This window comes from Apaloderma vittatum, unplaced genomic scaffold (assembly GCF_000703405.1).
Source record: "Apaloderma vittatum isolate BGI_N311 unplaced genomic scaffold, ASM70340v1 scaffold2153, whole genome shotgun sequence".
Taxonomy (NCBI): domain Eukaryota; kingdom Metazoa; phylum Chordata; class Aves; order Trogoniformes; family Trogonidae; genus Apaloderma; species Apaloderma vittatum.
The window spans coordinates 57,068-78,499 of NW_009708406.1; the positions used below are offsets into that span (position 1 = coordinate 57,068).

Sequence of the window (21,432 nt, forward strand, 5' to 3'; positions counted from 1 at the left end):
GCTGTGGCTTGAATATCTTGTCATCATGTCTTTTTTTTTTACTTCTCCTTGATAAAATAGAGCTTGTAGGTCATGTGTATTATTCTATAGCCATCAAAGTCTATATCTGAACGTTGGTGCTCACAGTCCTCAAATGTTTGCTTTTTTCATGTAGGAGATACAACAAAGACATGGGCTGGCCAACTCTATCTCCTCTTACCTTATCAAACCTGTCCAAAGGATAACAAAATACCAGCTTCTTTTAAAGGTCAGTATTAATTCAAAGTTTTTTCATCTGATTCTGCTGTTCTTAAGAAGGCAAAGCTCTTGCTGAATACAGCAGGGATGATTTATTCTGCGCTCTGAGACTACAGCATCCTGGGCAGCCTCAAATATTGCTGTGGTTATTTTTTGGGAGAACACTGAAAATGAAAGAAGGTATAAATAAGCAACTTTTTGTCCAGATTCCTCAAAGTCAAAAGAGTTACCTCTCTACTAATGTTTACTTAGAATATGTAATTTGCATTTCCAGAGTGAAAAAGTAGTTAATGGCTCTATAGACAGGCAGGTTTTTGTAAATATTTCTGAAACAAATTTTGGCAGGCCATAAAATATATTTATGGTATAAAGTACTGTAAAATATATAAATTGTCACGTATTTATTTATTTTATATATAGATAAAATATAAGATATTTATAAAACCTAAAAATATTTATATGTATGTATATACACACACTGAGTACCTACACAGTTTTTACATTGCCTGGAAATGTTGAATAAAATAATAGTTGTTAAAATAAATAAATTTTTTGGAAGCCTGTAGTTTTCTTGCAGTGGGCAGATGTCTTGATGACTGAGCAGCAGTGTTCTAGAGCTGATTCTCTGTGTGGTGGCATTGCTGGTTTTGTAGTACTTGCCTACAAAAGTGCTGTAACTGAGCTATATCTCACCTTTTCGCTTGAGAACTGCCATGGATGATTGTTTTTAAAATTTGTGAAAAACATCTCAGGCTATTTCAGGTCAAGTTGGATGGAAACAAGTCTGGCATTTTTAAGTGAAACATACTGTCTATTCTCCCCTTGCAAAAAGGTGCAACTTGATTAAGCTAAAACTCACAGAAATACTCTAGGTTGTGCTGTTTCAGAAATTTTGGGGTATTATTTCCAATAGTTTTTTTTTCTTTAAAAAGACACTAAATGCGCCTTACCTGCTCCATTACTGAAGTGATGGATTAGATTGGCTTTACCAGTGTTTGCAGAGCCAGATGACTTTGCTGCATATTAAAATGCTGATTTTTCGCCTTGTGTTTCTTTTTGGTTTTTTTTTTTTCCCCTGTAAGAAGAGAAGCATAAAACATGAAAGGATGGAGAGCCCAAAACTGGAATGATAGCTGAAACTTTTTATGGTTTTAGTAGTGCTACTTCTTTTTCCGAGTGGTGTTGAAGCTGCTCATCTTCTGTGCCTCATGGAGGTTATTATTTAGCTGCACTCACTTTCCTGTGGAGTTCTCACACAAGATTTAAATGTGATGGTGTCAGTTTTGCCGTGATGATGATCTTGGCAATTAAATAAAAACAGCGTAATGGTGATAATAGAAGGAATCACCTGACTTTCTCTGTAAAAAGGAAAAGGGAATTTAACCTGAAGGAATAAATTAAGTGGGTCTTTTGAATAATAGTAGGAACATAATATGCCCTTTTGGTTATGCAAGCTGCATTTTATCTTGATACTGTTTGAACGCTGGAAGGATGTGAGGAAATTTGAATATGAGCTCGAGCACTGTTATGTTAAAGAGGGATGATGAATTGGGCACGGAACTGCATCGCCCTGAATTCCGCTAGAATGTTTCAGCATATTCCATTCTCTTACTTCTGTCCATTACTTAATACTTGTTTATATTCAAAAGTTTTGTCTGTAGGATGCTTTTAACTGCCTGAACACAGAATAATTAATGAATACTTAAAATGAAACAATGTAAATCCTCTTATCAGCAGTAGTACAGGGCAGGTCTTTGGTGCAGTGGAGCAAAGACCAGCCTGGGGAGGGGGTGTCCTTTTGTTCAGTCCTGTTTTCCACCATCCTCTTGACTTGGGAGCTGTGTCATTCTGGACCTTGATGTAACGCTGCATCTGCGCTTATCAGAAAAAGTTTTATTCTTTATATAACCATTGAAGATTTCTTACTAAGCAGATGATCTTGTTTAAATTAGAGGTGGTTAACTGGAGGCTTCGGCTGGTCCTTGAAGAACAGATCATGATAAATACCAAGTGTACTGTCATGTCATTGGCAGAGTAAGAAGTCCCGAAAGTCTTTGCATGCCAAAAGATGGTTCTTTGCTAGTTAGAAGTACTGCTTGGTTGTCTTTTGTATCAGTGTAGAAATACGTGATAACATGTCTGCTCACCTTTTGCAGGAGCTGCTCACATGCTGTGAAGAAGGTAAAGGTGAGATTAAGGATGGCCTAGAGGTGATGCTTAGTGTGCCAAAGCGAGCCAATGATGCCATGCACCTCAGCATGCTGGAAGGTAGGAATCAGACAGGCTTTCCAAGTCATTCATTTGCTGTAAATGAACTTTAATTACTTTCTGTATTACTGTAATGGCAAGAAGATCTGAAGAGTGTGAATACATTTGTGGTTTACATTCCCTTTTACTTGGAGGTATATGAAATCCAGACTTATTTAGAAAAATGAATTGTGACAGAAAACTGGTACAGTTTTGTTATTTTTTTTTAATATTCTTTCGTCTTGATCTATAGCTTTGCCACTTCAAATAGATTTGAAAAATAGGTAAGCTGACAAAGTTTTCCACTACTGACCTAAAATGTGGTAGGTGAATGGTCAGATACGATAGTTCTGGCTTCATATTCCAACCAGTATCCTTGGCTTCTTGATATAAGGCACATAAGTGTATTAGATGTGGTTTTGCTGATTTTACATGTCAAATAATTGTCTCCAAGGAGTTTGTCGTTTTCACATCTGTTTGCTGCCTGTTCCATAACAAACTTCTGGTTGAAATGAAACGTAGCTTCTGCCAGTAAAATGTTAGTGTAAGCCAATTTAGCCTGAGCCTTAGCCAGAACAACATAATCATGTTCATGGCAGACAGCGGAGGTTGGATGTAATTACTTCTATGTGCTTATAACAACTTTCTGCCAAAATCTGTTTTGTAATTGGCACATTATCATGTATGATGGTGCCATCATACAATTAGTAATAAAAGTGTTTTTCTTTTAATTTTTTTGCAGAATTGCCTTACCTTGAAGTTACTGAATACAGACTTTTAAGTGCTTTTAGTCAATATTCCTTTTCCTCCTCTCTACCTTCTAGCAGTAAAATGGAGCTTGTTATGTAATTTACAATTACTATAAAACTCACCTTAGTTTGACATGAGATTCTCAATCTTGTGCTCAAAAATCACTTCTCTTCCCTGATTTGGTCAGCTTGCAGAATCAGTTCCAAATGCTTTGTTCAGGAAGTGATGTTAGTATAAATGCTGACCAGTTTTTGTAATAATCTTTTAACACCGGGAATGTGACTCTGGAGAATATCCTAATCTTTTACATAAGTTGGTTTTATAACAAGTCATGCATGTATTGCTGAGTCATCCCATGTTAGACAAATCTAGTAAGTGAGCACATTTCCTCTTTATATCTCTGGAGTATTTTGAATTAACATCCTGGTGCAACTTGTCTCTGATGCTCTCCATACCATTGCCCTGTTTAGAACAGTGAGAACTGTTGTTTTCTCAACAAGGATGGTGCTCTGCTGTTCAGAGAACACTGGCAAGCAGGATCTATTTAAAATGCAGTTTTGTACTGCTCAGAAGACTATGGTAGATGGATTTCTGTTGTCCTGCAACTCTAAAGCTGTGCATTAAACTGAGAGAACACTGTACCACTACTATGGAAGTAAAATTGTTGATACTCTCAATCTTTCTATCTCAAGATAAGCAATCCAGCTGCAGTTTCTTTATTGTGAATCAGTGCTGGAGTGACTCAATGGCAGGCTGCTCACAACTCCAAGCTCACATCTCTTTTCATCCCTCATGGAAGCATATTTGTGGGCTCGTTGCATAAATGGTAGGCAAGGTGTACCACCAGAAGGGTGGCATTTGGGAGGTTACCCATGCCAGAGCAACCTGACGTTCTCTCTGTGTCCTTGCAAGTTGATTGCTTTCTATGGTGGCAAAAAGCTTGTAAGAAAAATTGTGTTCATAATGGAAGAGGTTACCAGAAGCTGACATAGACGGATCTGTGATTTGTTGGTGAAATACTGCCAGAATAGTTGATAAACTTCTTAACAGTTGGATCTCTTAATTTAGACATAGACTTTAGCTACAGTTACATTTGGTATATTGCAATGTTGAAATCAAGTCTTGTTTTTAGTATTTAGTATCTTCTACAAGCTCTGTTTCAGAGAAAAAAATCCACAAGTCATATAACTTCATAAAGTGTGCTTTTTAATTTCCTCATATTATCAACTTTTTATGGTGAACCTTTCTTCTTCCTGGATTTTTTAGGCTTTGATGAAAATATAGAATCTCAGGGAGAGCTCATCCTTCAAGAATCCTTCCAAGTGTGGGACCCAAAAACTCTAATTCGAAAGGGAAGAGAGAGGCACCTTTTCCTTTTTGAGATGTCCTTGGTTTTCAGTAAAGAAGTAAAGGACTCCAGTGGAAGGAGCAAGTACATTTACAAGAGTAAACTGTTTGTAAGTATGGAAGAACCATGTGATCATACTTAGAAAACTGTCTAGATTAAATTCAAATGTGCCTAAAGAACAACTATTACAGTGCACTGAAAGAACACCCTTGGAATGTGTAGAGTGAATCGTGTAAGCTTGCTGCTTTGTCATGCTTTTGAGGAGAAAGAGTTGGCTGAAAGCAACTACTGAAGGCTACGTGTCAATCTTGGTGTGTCAGGACAAAGGAAAATCAAGTTGGACTGGACTGATTTTGTCTTAATTGTGTGTGTCATTACTGGTTCTTTAAGGCTTATTTGTATAAAGCAGAAGGATGGAAGGAGTTGACAAGTTTCCTGCTTGATTACTACTGCTGTTGTAGTAATGTTCATGTCAAGGATTCATTTTGATGGATATTCTACACATGCTGATCCTTGTTATGGAAAAGTTCATTCCAAATGTCTACAGTAGAGACTAGTATTCTTACAATAATATAAATATTTGTAGAGAGAATGGTAGCTCTTACGGTCTACTGAAAAGATGTAAAGATGGAAATGTTTTTCTTCCTACTTACAAACAAGAATAATTAGAAAAATCTACTCTTGCTTTCATCATCAGTAGCATGTATGCTTTACAAAATATGACCCTGAAATTTTATGTCCTTAACTTCCTCTCTCGTTGGATGACTTGGATAAGAGCAGTAGTCACACTCTGTAAATTTAGGTAGTCAAGTGAGAAGACAGTCTCCCATGGCTTGCTCTGCATCTGGCAGAGGCAAGATTAGCTTTTCTACCAGACCATTTAGAACAAGTACTTGAAATTACTTCTCAGAATCACAGTCTAAAATACATTATTTTTCTATTGATCCTGTTGGAATATATGACCAAGTCTAGATGGTATAAGCACTGTGCCTTTTCTCCATGCTTCAGTTTCTTTTCTTCTTTTTCTCCCTTCCCACCTTTGTGTCCAAACTGGTAAAGCAGGTTGGTTCAAAAAAACTTTTTTTTTTTTCCATATCTTCCTTTGCATATTCTGTGACTTTGTTTCTAACACTTGCCCTTCTTCCTGATAGAAGTTTGCTAGCAGGTAACACAGCAGCACCTGCTTTGTTGATCACCCATTTCTTTGGTGCTCTCAAGAACTTGAAATACAAAAACTTTCTGGTGTACTGGATGGGCAACATCAGCTGCAAAGGCATCACGTGGAAAGGGAGACAGAGCTGAAAAATCAGTCCCATAAGCTTGTTATGTCTGTTCCTCTGAAGGGAATTTAGGAATAGCCTTGGATCCTAGAGAAGCCTCTGGAAATCTTGAAGACTCTCATTGTGCCTCATTTTTTAAAATGCAACCATTCTTTTTGTCTGCATATTCTATTTGGGAAAATATCCTGTAGCGCAGCTTATTATTAATGGCAATTCTTATAGTCTGATCTTTGGAAAAGGTATTCATACAGATGCTGAAAGCACACATGTCGATTTGAGCTAATCATCTTTTTTGCACATTGTCCTGTCTCCTGCCTGTGGAAGGTGATTTTAGAAAAGTGAGCTATTTCTCGTTACTTTGGGCACAATGACCATTGCTGTTTCCCCACTACAGGATATTCAAGACCTGGCTTGCATTAGTGGAAGAATGTGTTAATGAACTCCTTTGGCAAGAGACGAAATGTCCAAAAGGAGATTCCTAAGGAAAGCTGTGAGGGGACAAGTCAGGCAGGTGTCATGTGCTCAGAATACCCTCCTGGTCACCAGGAACTGGCAGTTCAGGGGCTTCTTCACTTGAATGTGGTTTCGATGCTTCAGCAACCTGCAGTGCATTTCTCTTCCTTGAGCTTGTCCTTGGACCTCCTGCAGGCTTTGAGCATTTGCAGTGTCCTTTGAAAAAGAGCTGGGTTGCTCGACAGCGTGTTGGGCCCAGGCCAGTGGCCCTGGGTTGGCTTTTGAACCTGACTCCCTCCCACTAGTTTCACCTGATAACTGCCAGTACTGAAAGGGACAATGAACAGCGTGTGTCTGCTTTTCCTAGTCCCCACTGTGCCCACCTCTACTGCATTGTCCCTTGTAAATTTAATAATATTCACAAGCATACTGAGGCTTCTAAATACTAAGTTTAAGAAATTAACAAAGTTTAAAATTATCATGTCTCGGCTGTTCAGACTTTATATGTGATAGGATATATTTTCCTTGAATTACATAATGCTAGATCAAATATTTTAGAAACTTTTCAACACACATAGGAGTTGTTGGTGAGTTAAGCTTAAAACACATCACAGGCTTTTGAGTATTTCAGTGAAGAACAGTCTCTTTTACCAAAAAGAGACAACAGAGGTGGGAGGCTGAATGTTTGGTTGGGTGTTTCTTAGGAAAAAACAAAAACCACCATCAACAAAATAACCTAAAACCAAACAGCAAAGAAAGTTGGCATCCAAGTGAGTGAGACCAAAAAAAAGAATTACCTTTACTCAGGTACTGTGTATCCAATGCCTCTTGTAATGAACTGTGTATGTGCTAGTGATGATGTATATAATGTAAAAATACAGCTTCTAATAATGTAAGAATGCTTAGCAGCTGTCTTTTGGAGTGAAGGTTCTTGTAGTTTGAGCTATATCTCTTTAGTTTGTAATTTTTTTGGAGCAGAGCCTGTATGAATTGTTTAACTGGAAGCCAATTCACATGATTGAGATGTTGTTCCAGCTGGAAAGTGAAAACATTTTGAATGATAATTAGCTATTAAGGTCTGACGTTAGAACATTCCCCAAGACTGATTGTTAATGTAGTTGTCCCACAAAATTCTCCAGGGAAACTGCATTTCTGAATTATTTCATCTGTTTCAGATGGAAGGAAGCACAGTAGGGAGGGTCCTTTGGCAGAAAAGAGATCAGAGTTTTAGAAAGTATCAAGAGAGTCCTTAAGCATATCTTATCTGAGAGAAAACAAAAATCACTAAGTTGAGAATGTTCCCTGATGGAAATAGACAAGGAGAGAGAAGCCAACACTTATTTTTTACCAAGGACCTTTTTTAAAAATTATAAGGCTTTTATTGTCAAGTCAAAAATGTAAAATAAACAATTTGGTATTCAGATTATAAATGCTATTGTTTATTGTTACTTTACAGGAAAAACTGTTTAGCTTGTAGTTCTTCCCTTTTTTGAAGAAAGCCCACCACTACCACCAGAAAAAAAGGATTCTCTCTAGTGTATGAGTTAGCCTTAAGCTTCTAAAAATCTCTTGAAATAGCAGAACTGAGTTATTTGGAATATGAGCAGCCCTCTGTGGCTTCTGAGAAGAAAATGCCATGTCATCCTAACAGTTTGTTTTTAATTCCAGACTTCTGAACTGGGTGTCACAGAACATGTAGAAGGAGATCCCTGCAAGTTTGCTCTGTGGGTTGGAAGGACACCAACTTCAGACAACAAAATTGTTCTTAAGGTAATTTTAGCAGGTGTGCTTGTATGGTCTACACTAAGTCTTGCAGTTATTCATACTTGTTGGAAAGGCACAAGTGATGACTTTTCCTGCATTGAGAGGGACAACCACTGACAGATAGTTTTCCTTTCTGTGTAAAGGATGTGGTATGTATTTAACTCACATGGCTTGGCAGCAGAGGGGAGCCTGTGTGGTCTGCTGAAGGATTAAACAAACTTGCTCTCACAAATCAGAGTAGGAAGTTTTGATCCCATGGACTTCTACGGCCACAAGCTGGCAGAGTAACTGATAAACCCCAGACAAATAATGGCATCACAATTACATTTCACACACAAGTCATTGCTGCTTGGTGATGCTGTTTTTCATGACCCATATTTTCTGTGGGTTACAAGTTTCTTCTGAAGATAGTTGCCTATAAATTTTGTTTCTGGGGAAGTTATGGATGTCAGTAATGCTCCTTGCCTCTAGGAGAATGCCTAAGTCCATTTTTCCTGTGACACCTGGTATGTAACCTGGAACCTACTGTTTCAACTGAAGAACTTTTTTTGTGATACCACAAACACCTAATGCATAATTTTGTCATATGCTGAGGACTGTGTCAGCTTTGAAATGTTTGTTTTGCATCTCTTAGCTGTGTTGAGCTGAAAGAAGTTCATCTTCCCATTTACAGGTTAATGCACCTACTAAGAAATTTGGTTATGTTTTTATATGTATTTTTAGTGATTATTCAATAATGCCACTTAAAAATAGCAACTCAAATTTACATGCTTCCACTCAAATTTGTATATTTTTCATAGTGAATTACAGGCTAAGTAGAGCTCTCATGAGTTTTCTGACGCTAGTCAGCGAGTGCAGGGAAATGAAATGTAGTGTCATTGAGTAATACAATTTATTCAGTCTTAATACTCCCATTAACTTCACACCATGTTTTGCAGCCTGAAATGATCCTCCCAGGGTAAAGCAGTATAAGGGGTTTTGTTAAGGGGTCTGTACACAGATCACTTTAACGTGTTCCTGTTCTTTTCTTTACTTAGAGCATAGGATATTTACATAATTTGTATGGTAGATTAAGCTTTTCAACAATTTTACTGGGCTTTTTCTAAATTATTATCTGTTCGGTTTTGAAGGTTGGAAACTAGCACTTTCTTAGTTCATTAGTATTATAAGTAAATTACAAGAAAGCCTAAATAATAGATTTAACAAAACTTTGCATTTGACTTTTACTAAATGTGTGTGTTTGTAAGTAACAGAAAACAAAGGTTATCTTCCTAACTGTTCATCTGTTCCTGCAACTTTGTCCATCCTTTTAGAATCCCTGGTTATTAAATATTTATAGTATATTAAATATTTATAATATATTCAAAACAAATTATTTCAGCAATTAAGAGAGGTAGGAAGCTCTATATAATAATATTTTTAGAACTGGAATAATGTTTATATTTAATAGCATTTCAGGTGCAGGGTTAAATGTGATTAACCAATCAGATTGCAGGTTGGGCAGCTGAATATCAAGTCTTTTCCAGCATGTGTCAAAAATACAGATGATATGTTGCAGGCAGTTATTAAAACACGATCCCCAAAACAGCTTTCTGCTTCTAGCTATACTTCAAAAGTGGGAAGAGTAATACATGAAATATATTACGGAAGTGTATGTATTGCAATATAAGTTAATTTTTCTTTCAGTGTTAGTAGATTATTATATAAAGTTAGAATTGACCTAAAATGTAGCATGGGTTTAAAACACTGATGTTCCAAGTGTTATCACTGGAATTCTTTAAGTCAGTCCACTGTGTCTTGCATGGTATGCATACGGGGCTTTAGCCTTCTAGTTGTGTAAGAGTATCTGAATTTAAAATAAAATGGTTTTTAAATGAACAATATTAATAAAGTTGAGAAGTGATGTTGGTGATTCAAAACAAAGACAACTAGCTCGAATTTCCTTGTCTATTCCAGTTTTCAAAATTATTCACAAAAGTGGTTCTTTATGCTTTCCCCGTTGTGTTTAATAGCTGTCTGTATGTGTGGATTTTCTCAACTATAATGGTCCATTGTGGGGGTTTTGTTTCTTTTGCATATCAAAGGCATCCAGTATAGAGAATAAACAGGACTGGATCAAACACATCCGGGAAGTGATACAAGAAAGGACCATTCATCTGAAAGGAGCATTGAAAGAGCCGATCCACATCCCCAAAACCGCGCCAACAACAAAACAGAAAGGAAGAAGGTAAGTAGTATTTAAAATAATCAGAGATCTCTAAGTACACAACAGCACTTTCTCCTCTGTGGTGTTGACTTTCGGTGAGTTGGACAAAAGCAAGAGTAATTTTGGCCAGCTTTCTCTTATAATTAATTCCCAGTTTCCTGCAATGCAGTATTTGTGAAGATTTCTGCTCTGAGAAGTTCCTGACTTGTGTGCATTCAGCCACTACAGAAGGGATTTCAAACTGCCGTACAGGATAGCTGTACATTTTAGATTTTTACAGTTCTGCATGTGTTATTCAGGTCTTTGCTCTCCTTTCGTGGAGTTTAAAATGAGAGACTGAGTGCTCTGCTTGCTCACTGTGGCTAAGTGGCCATGCAAGTTTCTTGCCATAATTCTGGCTGGTTACTTGCTGCCTCAATTCTGTATTATGTAGACCTGGAGCAAACAAATCTCTTCTCTTAAAGCATAGAACAAAGTATTAAGTGCTGCATATTTCATTTTTGCATCAGTTAGTCTGGCTGGTATCCGTTGGCATGCTGTCTAGGTGCCCCTTTAGAGTTGCAAGTAGGGAGCTAATATGTTACAAACACAGTGCTAATATAGTAATGAAAACTGAATTATTTACAGAGACGGCGAGGACCTGGACAGTCAGGGAGATGGTAGCAGCCAACCTGATACTATTTCAATTGCCTCACGAACCTCACAGAACACACTAGACAGCGATAAGGTAAGTTTTCCAGGTGTTGCTCTGTTCTGAGAGCTGTTGGTTCATCCCTTAGTGTGAGTTAGTGCCCAAGATTAGTCCTTAGTACCTTCAGAGGGGAGGCGTTAAAATATTCAGTCTCTTAAAAATAGCTGTATGCAATAGAGAAAATATCTTTATGCCATGGGTGATTGTTTAAATCTAATAGGTCATGAAGGAATTATGCTTGTTCCAAACGGAAACCATTTTGGTCTCCACTCTTCTGCGGTTTGTTCAAAGATATGACCCAAAGCAAGTTTTATTTTCCATAAAATTTGATACTCGTGCACAGAATTTTGCTTGATGTTAGTCTCAGCCTTTCTGAAAGCATACCATCTGCTTGAGGTTCGTGGCTGCCGCATGCTCCCCTTTGTGAAAGGAAAAATACTATCCAGTGCTCATGGGTTAGAGAGTTGGAGTGCTCACTTTCTGCATGAGACCTGATGGAAATCATCATATTAAAGATGAGTAACCCACAACACTATCATATGATAGTAGTTGCTAGTGTTTGTTTTCCTTCATCTCTGCCTATAGATTCTAGCTGGGTTATCCCATGAGGATAACATGGACAGAATTTCTCATGGGTGGAGAAAAGATAGGCATCTGAAGAGTAAAGAATGTTGTGAAACGTGTGCATGTTACTTTGGAATTGAAAAATTTCTGGCAAGTGAGAAGTGTTAAGACATGGAGTGAGGTAGGGATGGATAGAAGTCTGTCAAACAGAAGAATTAATGAAAATGTAGAAGCAACTTAACAAATTCCTTGAAAATGTGATTAGGGATTTCTGATGTATTACCTCACAGGTTAAAACAGTTCTGATGAGCCATTCAATTACACAGGTAAATAACCAGTATATTACAGGGCAGCTAAGTGAATAGGTTCTCAGAGGAATATTTTGACCATTTGCATCATCATCTGAAAAAGAATTAGTTTTCTTTATTTTTGCATGTCACTTTATGGTTTGATTTCTTCCTGTAGAGAAGAGGAAGGCAGAAGAAGGAAGTGTAAGGTGCTTCTTGCAGTTGCTCTTGTATTTGTCAAAAATAGCCTAGTTTTTTTAACCTTGTGCATTTTTAATGAAGCTGGTCTTGTTTTGGTCATGGTTTCTTCTCAGGATGTCTGTGAGAAAAATGGTTGGTTAGAGCAAAAAAAGATGTCTTTCAATGACTCTTGTTTTGATATTTTATTCTTTGCATTCTTACTTAGCTATTTAGTGATTTACAAAAATTACACCACATATACTAGCAAACCAGGGTTTGAAGGGGTATTTTTTGCATTTTAAGAGATCAGGTAATTTATCACACTCAACAGCAAGACATGCTCTCTCTGATTTCCCTGATTGTTGGCCGAGACATCAAGCTGTGCACGCAGCCTGGCTGGATTACGGTTCCGTTAAACTGGAGGCGGCACAATCCATCCCTGCTATGCACAACCATGGCCCTTCCTCAGTTGTTTCTGATGTTACTGTTTACTGGAGAGTAACATGGATCGTCTCCTGTTGCCCTTCACAGTAATATTTCAAGGATCATGTGAGAATTGCTAAGGAAGTTGGCAAAGTGAAATGCCCTCAGGATTGTCTGACGTGAGGAGGAGTCTTACAAAACAACCTGTTCAGAAAGGAGGAGGAATGGAAGGAAGGAGGAATGGAGAATGCTTCTAATTATTTTTCCTGACAAGTTTTAAATTTGGTTAGTGAGCGCAGTGTTGGGTTTTAAATATTTTTGAGTTCTCATGTTAGTATATAAAATCTTTATTACACTTTCTTTGGCAAGGAAGACAAACTGAAAACTGGGAGACTCCCTGCAAGTTACTTGGGCTACATATTGCATGTCGAAGGAATTTACTGTTTGAACACTTGAAAGTGTGTGAATTAGCAGAGTAACTTTGTTTAATGTTTCTATTATATATTTTGGTTTATTAAATATGTTAAGAAGAGAAAATTTTTAATCCATTTAAAAATACAAAATAAAAATTATTAAGGAACAGTAACAGTCAGAAGGCCAGAAAAGTCTATAGGATATCTTAACACTTTTGTTAAATCTGAAGTTGAATCTCTCACTTTGTATGTCAAAAATTCATTAGCCGCAGTCCATTTGAGGCTTAAAATTGACTTTGTTTTCTCAGCCTAGAAACTTAAAGTATGTACAGAGATGGAGTAAAACAGTTTTAGGCATTTTAGGTGGTGTTGATATGGTTAGTCAGAGGGAGCAGTGGAACTCCTTGGTCAGATCTGGAGCATGTCCCAAACTGAGCTGGGATTCCAAACTGAAAAATGTTTAAAATATCCAGTAGATGAAAATGCTGTTAATCAAGTGGTAAAAATGTTTAGTACTGTATGACTTATTATGCTGTTGCTGAACATTTTCCTGTTGACATATATCCACTGTTGTGATTGAGAAAAGACAACAAATACCAAACATGTCATCCTAATCAACAGCCAAGTAAAACCATTCTTTTATTTTCTCCAATTACATGTTCAGGCAGTTGATTCTTTTAAAATAAATGTTTTGGTTAAAAGTGCTAAGCTGTTATACAGAGAGAATACCAGGAACAAAATCCTTTATTCAAAATTCAATATTGTTTCTCACCTACTCAGAGGTACACTTTCAAAGAGCTAAAAATCTTTAGTCTTAAGTGGTTGAGTATTGTCCAGATGAGATATTTTCCTTTGGGTCTTGTTTTCTGACATAATTAGATATGCCTTAGCAATGGAGAATAACTCCATGATTAGCTTTTTTATTTCTCCACCATGGCTTTTTGGGCTAGAGTTGTAACTTGTGATTATTCGTTCTGCTGTTTCATGATGCTTTTCAGTAATGACCGGGATGATGCAGTGGTCTGTATGCTTATAAAGCTGACATCCTGCCCAGCTCCGTGTCATTTGAAAACTATATTGAAAGCTGAATTACAATTCAGAATTGTCTTGGCAAATGAGAGAAATTAATTGGCAAAATACCAATACCATGTAATTTAATAGGAACATTTGAGCTAATGTGAATAGGTGGAAATAGTTAACTCCTAATGGAAACAATGAGAGTATTGAGCCATTCTTGAGAAGATGATCTAGAAGCTATAGAGGCTCACAAGCTGTTTATTATTTTAAATGTGGTGCAGTTATTGGGGATGGGTGGGAAGCAGCCCTATATTGGCTCGTAGCAGTAGGATGCTGCACTGCAGGACACAAAGTCCTTATTCTTTACTCAGTACTTGTAAGGCCTCTATTAGATACCCCATCCAGCTTTGAGTACGGAATTTTAGCAAATTAGTAGTCCATTGGAAAAGTTCCAGGGAAAACAAAGAAAGAAAAAAAAAGACTGATTAGATTTCTACCAAACGTAACTTACAAGGCAAGATAAAGAGTTTGGACTAGTGAGTCTGAAGAAGAAAGGCAGGAGGAAGAACTTCAGGTCTTCAGGTGTGTGAAAAGCTACTACACAGAGTTACAGAACAGTCTTTTTACCCACTTTTTCAGTGGATGGTATGAGATCAAAAAACTGATCCCTAATAAAAGATTGCAACAATTTTTTTTTTTATGGGCATGAAAACATGAAGCCCTGGAGCAGAGTAATTGTGAAGGCTAGAGAATCTCCTTAACTGGAGATCTTTGTGATTAGTTTAGATAAATCTTAATTGTGATTCACATAGATGTAGTTGATCACACTCTAGAAAAAGAGAAAGAGGTGGGCTAGGTAACTTAAGATCCCTTTCCAGCCTATTTTTAATATTATGGGCTGTATTTTCGTATTGCAAGACATGCTAAATACATCCCTAGCACACCCATCCTAAAGTACTGGAAGGTATCATGGAGTCCAGAATAAAATCTAAAATTCTTTGAGTGAGAGATTTTTATTCCATCAGAGTATCTAGGTTTTCCAAATGAGTGCTCTTATTGCACCCTTCTCAGTAAATATTTTGCCGTTCACCTCTTGCAGTATTGCTTCCATTCACCTTCTGCAGCTGTGTAGTCAGCATTTTAGGTGACTAACAAATAAAAAAGATTATACATGACCCATTCATTCCACTTTTCAGCAGTTCCTAGCCTCAGAGCTTGATCTGATTTTAATGGTGTCTTTTGAACTTGATCCAATGCATAGGAAATGAAATGGGGAGACTGGAAGAAACAATGGAGGTCTGATAGGTCTTTTCATGTTTGTATTAATTGAGCTGGTAGAAATGTGAAATAATCCAAACGATTACTTTGGTAGCTGAGAAGATGAGAAGCTTTTAGAAGAGCTGTCATAGGGTGTTATCCTAAATAGTAGGAATCATGCTAGCTGCTGTAGGTGGTCAGTGGAGCAGTATTTTATTTTTAAGAAATTGTCTTTTGTGCCCAGCTGTTAACACTTCGCACTGCTGTCTGTATGAAGTTGTATTTCATTCTTGTGCTTCTTTAAGCTATTGTGTAGTACTTTGGAAAACAGAAAAAGGACTGAAGCAGCAGGAGACAACCAAGTATTTAATTGCGCCAGCTGAGACCGTGGAAGAGAAAAGGCTCCCATCAGTAGAAAACATATGCTAGTAAAAAAATCAGACATGGCTCTGACTATATGCCTCTTTTTTTAGAGTCAGAAACCAAGTCTGGGCAGCTACCTGGTCAAAGCAAAATACTCTATCTGAGACAGAACTTTTGTGTGTTTCCCATTTATTTTTTCCCACAGTGCACTTGTTTCCATCTTAAAAGGGGATTAAAGATTTTCATGCTTGAAATAATTGAGAAATCTTATTAGCTGCTCTCTTTCCTTTCCTTTCTTACTCTAAAATTACCATGGGACAGTAAATTTAATTTGCAGTCCTGAGAGGAGGTTATATGGCCTCATGTAAAGGCTGTTGTATGTGGCAAACCTGTCAGTGGTGATTTTCCCAGGTACTGGTAGCAGATGATGTCTTGATGTGGTGTCTCTGACTTCGGCAAACCTACGCTAAGAATGTATTCAGCCAGTGAGTGCGTGTTAGGACTTTGTTGTGTTGTTTTTTTCTCTACAAGTGACAGTGACTAAAAGGCCCCAGAGAGATGAACATAGATGGTTAACATTAATTTCAGCAACAGCAAGACACTATGTCCCATGATAAACTGTTTAATTAAACCTTGCGCCTTTTTTCATCTGCGGTTCTGTTTCCGTCTGGCTTTTGTTTCTCATCTCATCTCTGTCTCTCCAGTTTCCATGTTTGAGACATCGCCTCATTTACTTTTATCATGCTTGATTAATTCAGTTTATATAAAGGGTTCCTCGAGAAGGATGGATAAAGTATATAAAGCCCTTGTTCAGTCTAAATTTGGATTTAGATGGTTTGTAACTCTTTCGTCTTCAGTGGAAGTCAGTCTCCTGGCTCTGCTGTGCCTCTTGCTCTTCCCTGCAGCGAGCCCAGAGAGCCTTGCCAGAGCTGTCCCACAGCAGCTGTTGAGCAATGCGCTTAATCACTGACACTCTTTGCTGCCCGACTGCATTTAGTCGGTGCAAAAGATGAAACTGCTTTCAGAAAAGTGTGCTACGGAGAGAAAACGAGCAGCGAAGCAGAGAGGAGGGCAACGTTTCCTAACCATTACTGTTGTGGGGGAAAATTGGGAAATGCTGTTTTGGTAGGTTCCCCATAATGTTGTGGATGTGTGTTGGATGGAGAACATTGTTTTTCTCAGGGCCTTAAGCAGTGGCAGAGAAGTCCTGCACTAAGTTGCGTCTTACAGCTTTAGCGCGTGTTTGAGGATGGTGTGGAACTAACAATTGCATGTGGGAAGTGTCTTACGCACTGCACTGAAGCGTGACTGAACACTGAGTTTCAGTGGAATACTGACCAGTTAGGATATCTTATTCCCTCAGTCTGAAAGACTAGGATTTTTTTCTATGTTAAGAGTTTCTGACATAGGCACTGACAGGCTTTGTTTGCTTTTTCCTTTAGCTTAATACCATATAAAATACTTAGTGAACATAAAATGTGAGATTTTTATTGTTTTAAAAAAGAATAGGGGAAGGAGAAGAAAGTACATCTATATTAAAGCCAAAAACATGTGTCTATTGCAGCAGTCACAAAGTGTATTTTAATCTCTGTTTGTAGGAAGTAAGGGGTCAAGAAAGCAAGCAGAGCGCCAAAGTTATGTTCCTGTAGATATTCAGGAGAAAATACAAAGACTAGATGCAGTTTCTGGAGAGTGTCAGCTTGTTACTGTCAGGGTGTTTGCACTTGATTGCGCTACGGACTCTGCTGAGAAAAATTTGGTCTGCACTGGACACCTTGTGTAGTCATACTTCATCAGCTTTTTTGTCAGTCCCCATCAGGCATACAGATGGTTTCAATTGTTTCTGAGTTTGTCTGAAGAAGGCTGTAACATAAATCAATACCAGAAAACAAGGGAAAGCTCGTTACTTTTTCCCCTTTGGCATAGTTTTGCATGGACTAAAAACTAATATAATATGGAGAAAGAGTGTAAGGGAACAGGAAACTTTTTAATGAGGGAGGAGGTAGTGTGTTTTGAAGATTTACACTCCCCCTGCCTGTAATTTAGGTATTGGGGTTGTCTGGAAAGACCTAGTAGAAGCAGTGTGATTAATTTTTAGCCTGGATCTAAATGGGTGCAACCTAATTCATCTTCCTTAAACACTAGATGTATGAGGGATTTTCGCCCTTCTTGGCCCCTCTATTCCCCCAAGAAAAGATTTTCTTCTTTATATGCACACACAAACAAGGGTAGCCGGTGAGAGTACGAGGCTGATAGCATGAGAAAGCTCTGGAGTTGCTGCAGACTGTCTGCGAGGAGTTATGTCCTGTTTGTTTCAGGCTTGAGGAGGAGAAGGTTGGAATTAGCCTGAGTCTTACTGGGGTTTTGATGGTTTTGTCATTTGCTCTAAAATTCTTGCTTGATAACAAATAGTGTTATCCTGGAAAAGTTTCTATCTAGTGCTTCAGTTCCAGGCTTGTAACAAAAACTAGTAAGAGCTCTTATCTCCTTTCCCTGAAGCTCATGGGATGTAGCTGGCAGCCGCGTTAAGAGCATAAACGTAATAGTCAGAAATAACGTGGCAGGAACCGGGCAATATGTTAGTGTAGCACATGCTTCTGTATCTGCTGCAGTTGGAAGTCTCACAGGGTATTTGTCCTAACCTGTCGGTGTAGAGCATTGCAGGATTACTTCTGAGTTGAAGGAGTTTGCTGTCTTAGTCCAAAATTACTGAATTCACAGAAGTTGCATACCAGCTGAGATCTGATGTGAGTGTTGCACTGAAGCAGCTTGAGCTATAGAAATATTCACACAGAAAAAGCTGAGGTAGCCTGGAATGCCAGCCACTGCTGTATGGAAGAGAAGGAATTCCTGGGATATTTGCCTGAGCTGGATGGGTGATTCGTGCTGAGCAATCTTGGGAACTTTGCAAAGTTCTGATGATAATTTTCATTTCACATCAAAGCAGATGAAACAATCAAAGAGAGGAAAGTTAAGCTTAGGCAAAGTAATTCCAATTGTATGTTTCAAAGAGGGGGAGGAAAACCCTGAGCTTGCATGCTTTTAATTCAAGTTTGTGTGTTTTTATTTGGGGAATCAGCAGAAATGTGAAAGTTGTAAGCCCACGTGGATTTTCTATCAAGTAGTTACGTATTTGGAAATCCTATGTGAAGAACTTTATGTTGATTTTTAGAATTACATATGGTATCTCCTGGATGATTTTGTGACCTGCACATGTAAGCTGTGAGTGGGGCTGGAAGACAGTCAGCTCATTCAAAGAAGGTCGCTCTTCTGCCTTGAATTTGCAGGATAAGAAAGCTCATGAGTGATCATATTTAGTAATATCTGACTTTTTGTTGCCAATTATCACCCATAAAATACGTTCTACTTTAGTGCCTGCTACTTCAGCTTTCAGGGTAAGGAGCAGTCTAGCAAGAAAAACCACTTAAATCCTCCGCCCAGCACTGTCACAACTGGTGTGCTTTGAACATAGGCAGAGAGGAGCAGAGCTGAAATCTGTTCTAAAACGCCAGAACTGCCTGATTTTGGAGTGATCTGTTCTTGACGTGGAAAGCCCCAGCAGCTTGCTATCTCATCCAAAACACGAATCCTGCCAGGAGTCCTAACTAGGTAACGGTGCGTGACGGATGGTTTGATAACGAGCATTCATCTGGCTTCTCCTTCTTGTTTTTCCCCTCACAGTTGTCTGGTGGGTGCGAGCTGACGGTGGTAATCCACGACTTCACCGCCTGCAACAGTAATGAGCTGACGATCCGCCGTGGGCAGACAGTGGAGGTCCTGGAGAGGCCCCATGACAAGCCCGACTGGTGTCTGGTTCGAACCACGGATCGATCCCCAGCTGCAGAAGGCCTGGTTCCCTGTGGGTCCCTCTGCATCGCCCACTCTCGCAGTAGTATGGAGATGGAGGGGATCTTTAACCACAAAGGTAAGAAATGATGGAAAAAAAGTCTAGTCGTCAGCAGCGTGAGTTTTGGGTAACAGGGAGTGCTGTGCGGATGGGAAGTTCGGTGTTCTTGCACTCGTTTTAATTAGAGAAAACACAATGCGGTTAGCAACCTGCAGCCACGCTGCCTATTCCAAAAGAAGCAGTCGGCAGTTCTCAAGGTTAAGTGAAAGTGTGGCTGAAGACAGCGAAGAGATTTAATCAAATTATGTCTTGGTGAACAAAGTTGAATCTGGCTTTAGATCAAGCTGCAATCATAGGAAAATCTATACCTGTCGTGTGCTGAAAGGGGGGAGGGAAGAAAATCTCCAGCATGCATTATCAGTGTTTCTGTTCAGAAGTCATAACAACATCAGGCTGAGCAATGGAAAAGGTAAATACATACATCCATTATACCCTGGCACAGGAATTGGCAGGCTTGGACTTCTGTATTTTACTTCACTGAGTTTTCCAGAGTAGCAGTGACACACTCATCCCTTTTTCCCAGAGCAGCTCTGAAATCTTATTTTGTTTTTTCAGAGGCATGAAAGAATGTGTCCCTGAAGGGTCCAAAAGAAAAAAACTGATCATTTTTTAAAGTTTTTAAGGTTTTACTGTGCTGTAGTCCTTTGGCTCCATAAGCTCCCCAGGCTCTGAGTAGTTTGTTCGTCAGAGAAAATGCTTGCTTGCTTCATTTGGAACTACTTGAGTTTGCAGCCTGTGAACAGAAAGCAACGTGAATATAAAAACAAAACAAAGTACCACCAGAAAAAAACAAAACCAACAGAAAAACAGATCATTCGAGGGTGTTTCATCACATGCTGGGGGAAAAGATGCATTTCAAAAAGTGTATTACTGCAAGTAACAAGATTAGCAGGAAAATAGTGTTGGGGAAAACTTGTTTTCCAAAACGCAAAACTCTGGGTTTGGAGAGTTTTTCATAAATATAACCACAACTTTTTCAGTTATTTAGTCCATCCCAGCACTGTATACAGCCACTGTATAAATATGCTTTGCTAAAAGAAGTTTGTGTTTCTTACATGGGGAACACACACAGCAGGAACTTCCTGAATGCTCTGTGACTGGGGGGTGGGGAGGGAGACTCTGAAGGTTTGAGCTGTATAGTTGGAATATTTTTTCATCCTTTCGTGTCCTGTAACAATTTGGATAGAAAAAATTTGCAGTTGTTCTGATGATAAAATTGGAAAATGTAGTTAGGTATCACTGAAACATTTCTTCCTTTGACTAGAGGGTGAAGTCATGGAAATGTCAACAGAATTATTTTTTTTTAACAAAACTCACGGAATTGATAAATCCAGTTTCCTTTGGAGCTAGGGGACTTCACTTCTGAATGCAGAAAATTTTATTAGGAGAGGAGGATTGTACTGGAAAATATATGTTCTTTGAAGAACACTGAGGCCGTCAGACTCCTGAGGGAGAAACAAAGTTCATTTTGACTTTGAGAGGTTACTTTTATTAATCAAACCAGTGGACATAACATGTATTGGGGTGGTTTTTTCCTGTAGTGTTTGTTTGAGGAAAATGGAGCATTGTAGTTACTTTAATTTTTCTTCAACATGTTGCTAAATAAAGAGCATTAATTAATTACATTAATCATGGAGATTGGAGGAGAAAAGGCCATTCCTAGAGTGAGTGTGATTTGCAGGGTTGAATGCAGCCACAGAGGTGACTTCTGTCCCTGCCTCTGCCACAGGCATCTAAACCCCAGCTGACAAGAAGCAGCTGCTATTTGTTTATTCCCACATTACTGGGTGTCAGGCATTAGGAGCTGGATGTGTGATTCCTAAAGTTTTCCCATGCATGTGACCATGACTGAAGTCAATGTGAATGGTCTTGAACCTGCAAGCTATTATATAATGTTAAGTAATCTGGGGTGGGGGAAGCAAAAAAACCAAGCAACTTTGGACTGGATACTTGAAACCACTGGATACTTGAAACCACTGGATACGTGTGACTTCAATCTCTGCGTCAACTTTCTGTTGTTTGAAAGATGTTGATAGTGTTCATTT

The 21,432-nt window shown here is 38.5% G+C and overlaps 1 protein-coding gene across 1 annotated transcript in view; it reads left to right on the forward strand.

The window, feature by feature from the left end:
• The window catches only part of TRIO (trio Rho guanine nucleotide exchange factor), a gene marked incomplete at its 5' end in the record, with an annotated part of 134,475 nt that overhangs the window by 53,534 nt on the left and 59,509 nt on the right, over positions 1 to 21,432 (forward strand). The window contains 7 exons of the mRNA XM_009866530.1: positions 155 to 247; positions 2,394 to 2,505; positions 4,501 to 4,691; positions 7,984 to 8,085; positions 10,164 to 10,306; positions 10,913 to 11,012; positions 19,162 to 19,405. Of these exons, the coding sequence (XP_009864832.1) occupies positions 155 to 247; positions 2,394 to 2,505; positions 4,501 to 4,691; positions 7,984 to 8,085; positions 10,164 to 10,306; positions 10,913 to 11,012; positions 19,162 to 19,405 (985 nt within the window). The remainder of the gene's footprint in view (positions 1 to 154; positions 248 to 2,393; positions 2,506 to 4,500; positions 4,692 to 7,983; positions 8,086 to 10,163; positions 10,307 to 10,912; positions 11,013 to 19,161; positions 19,406 to 21,432) is intronic.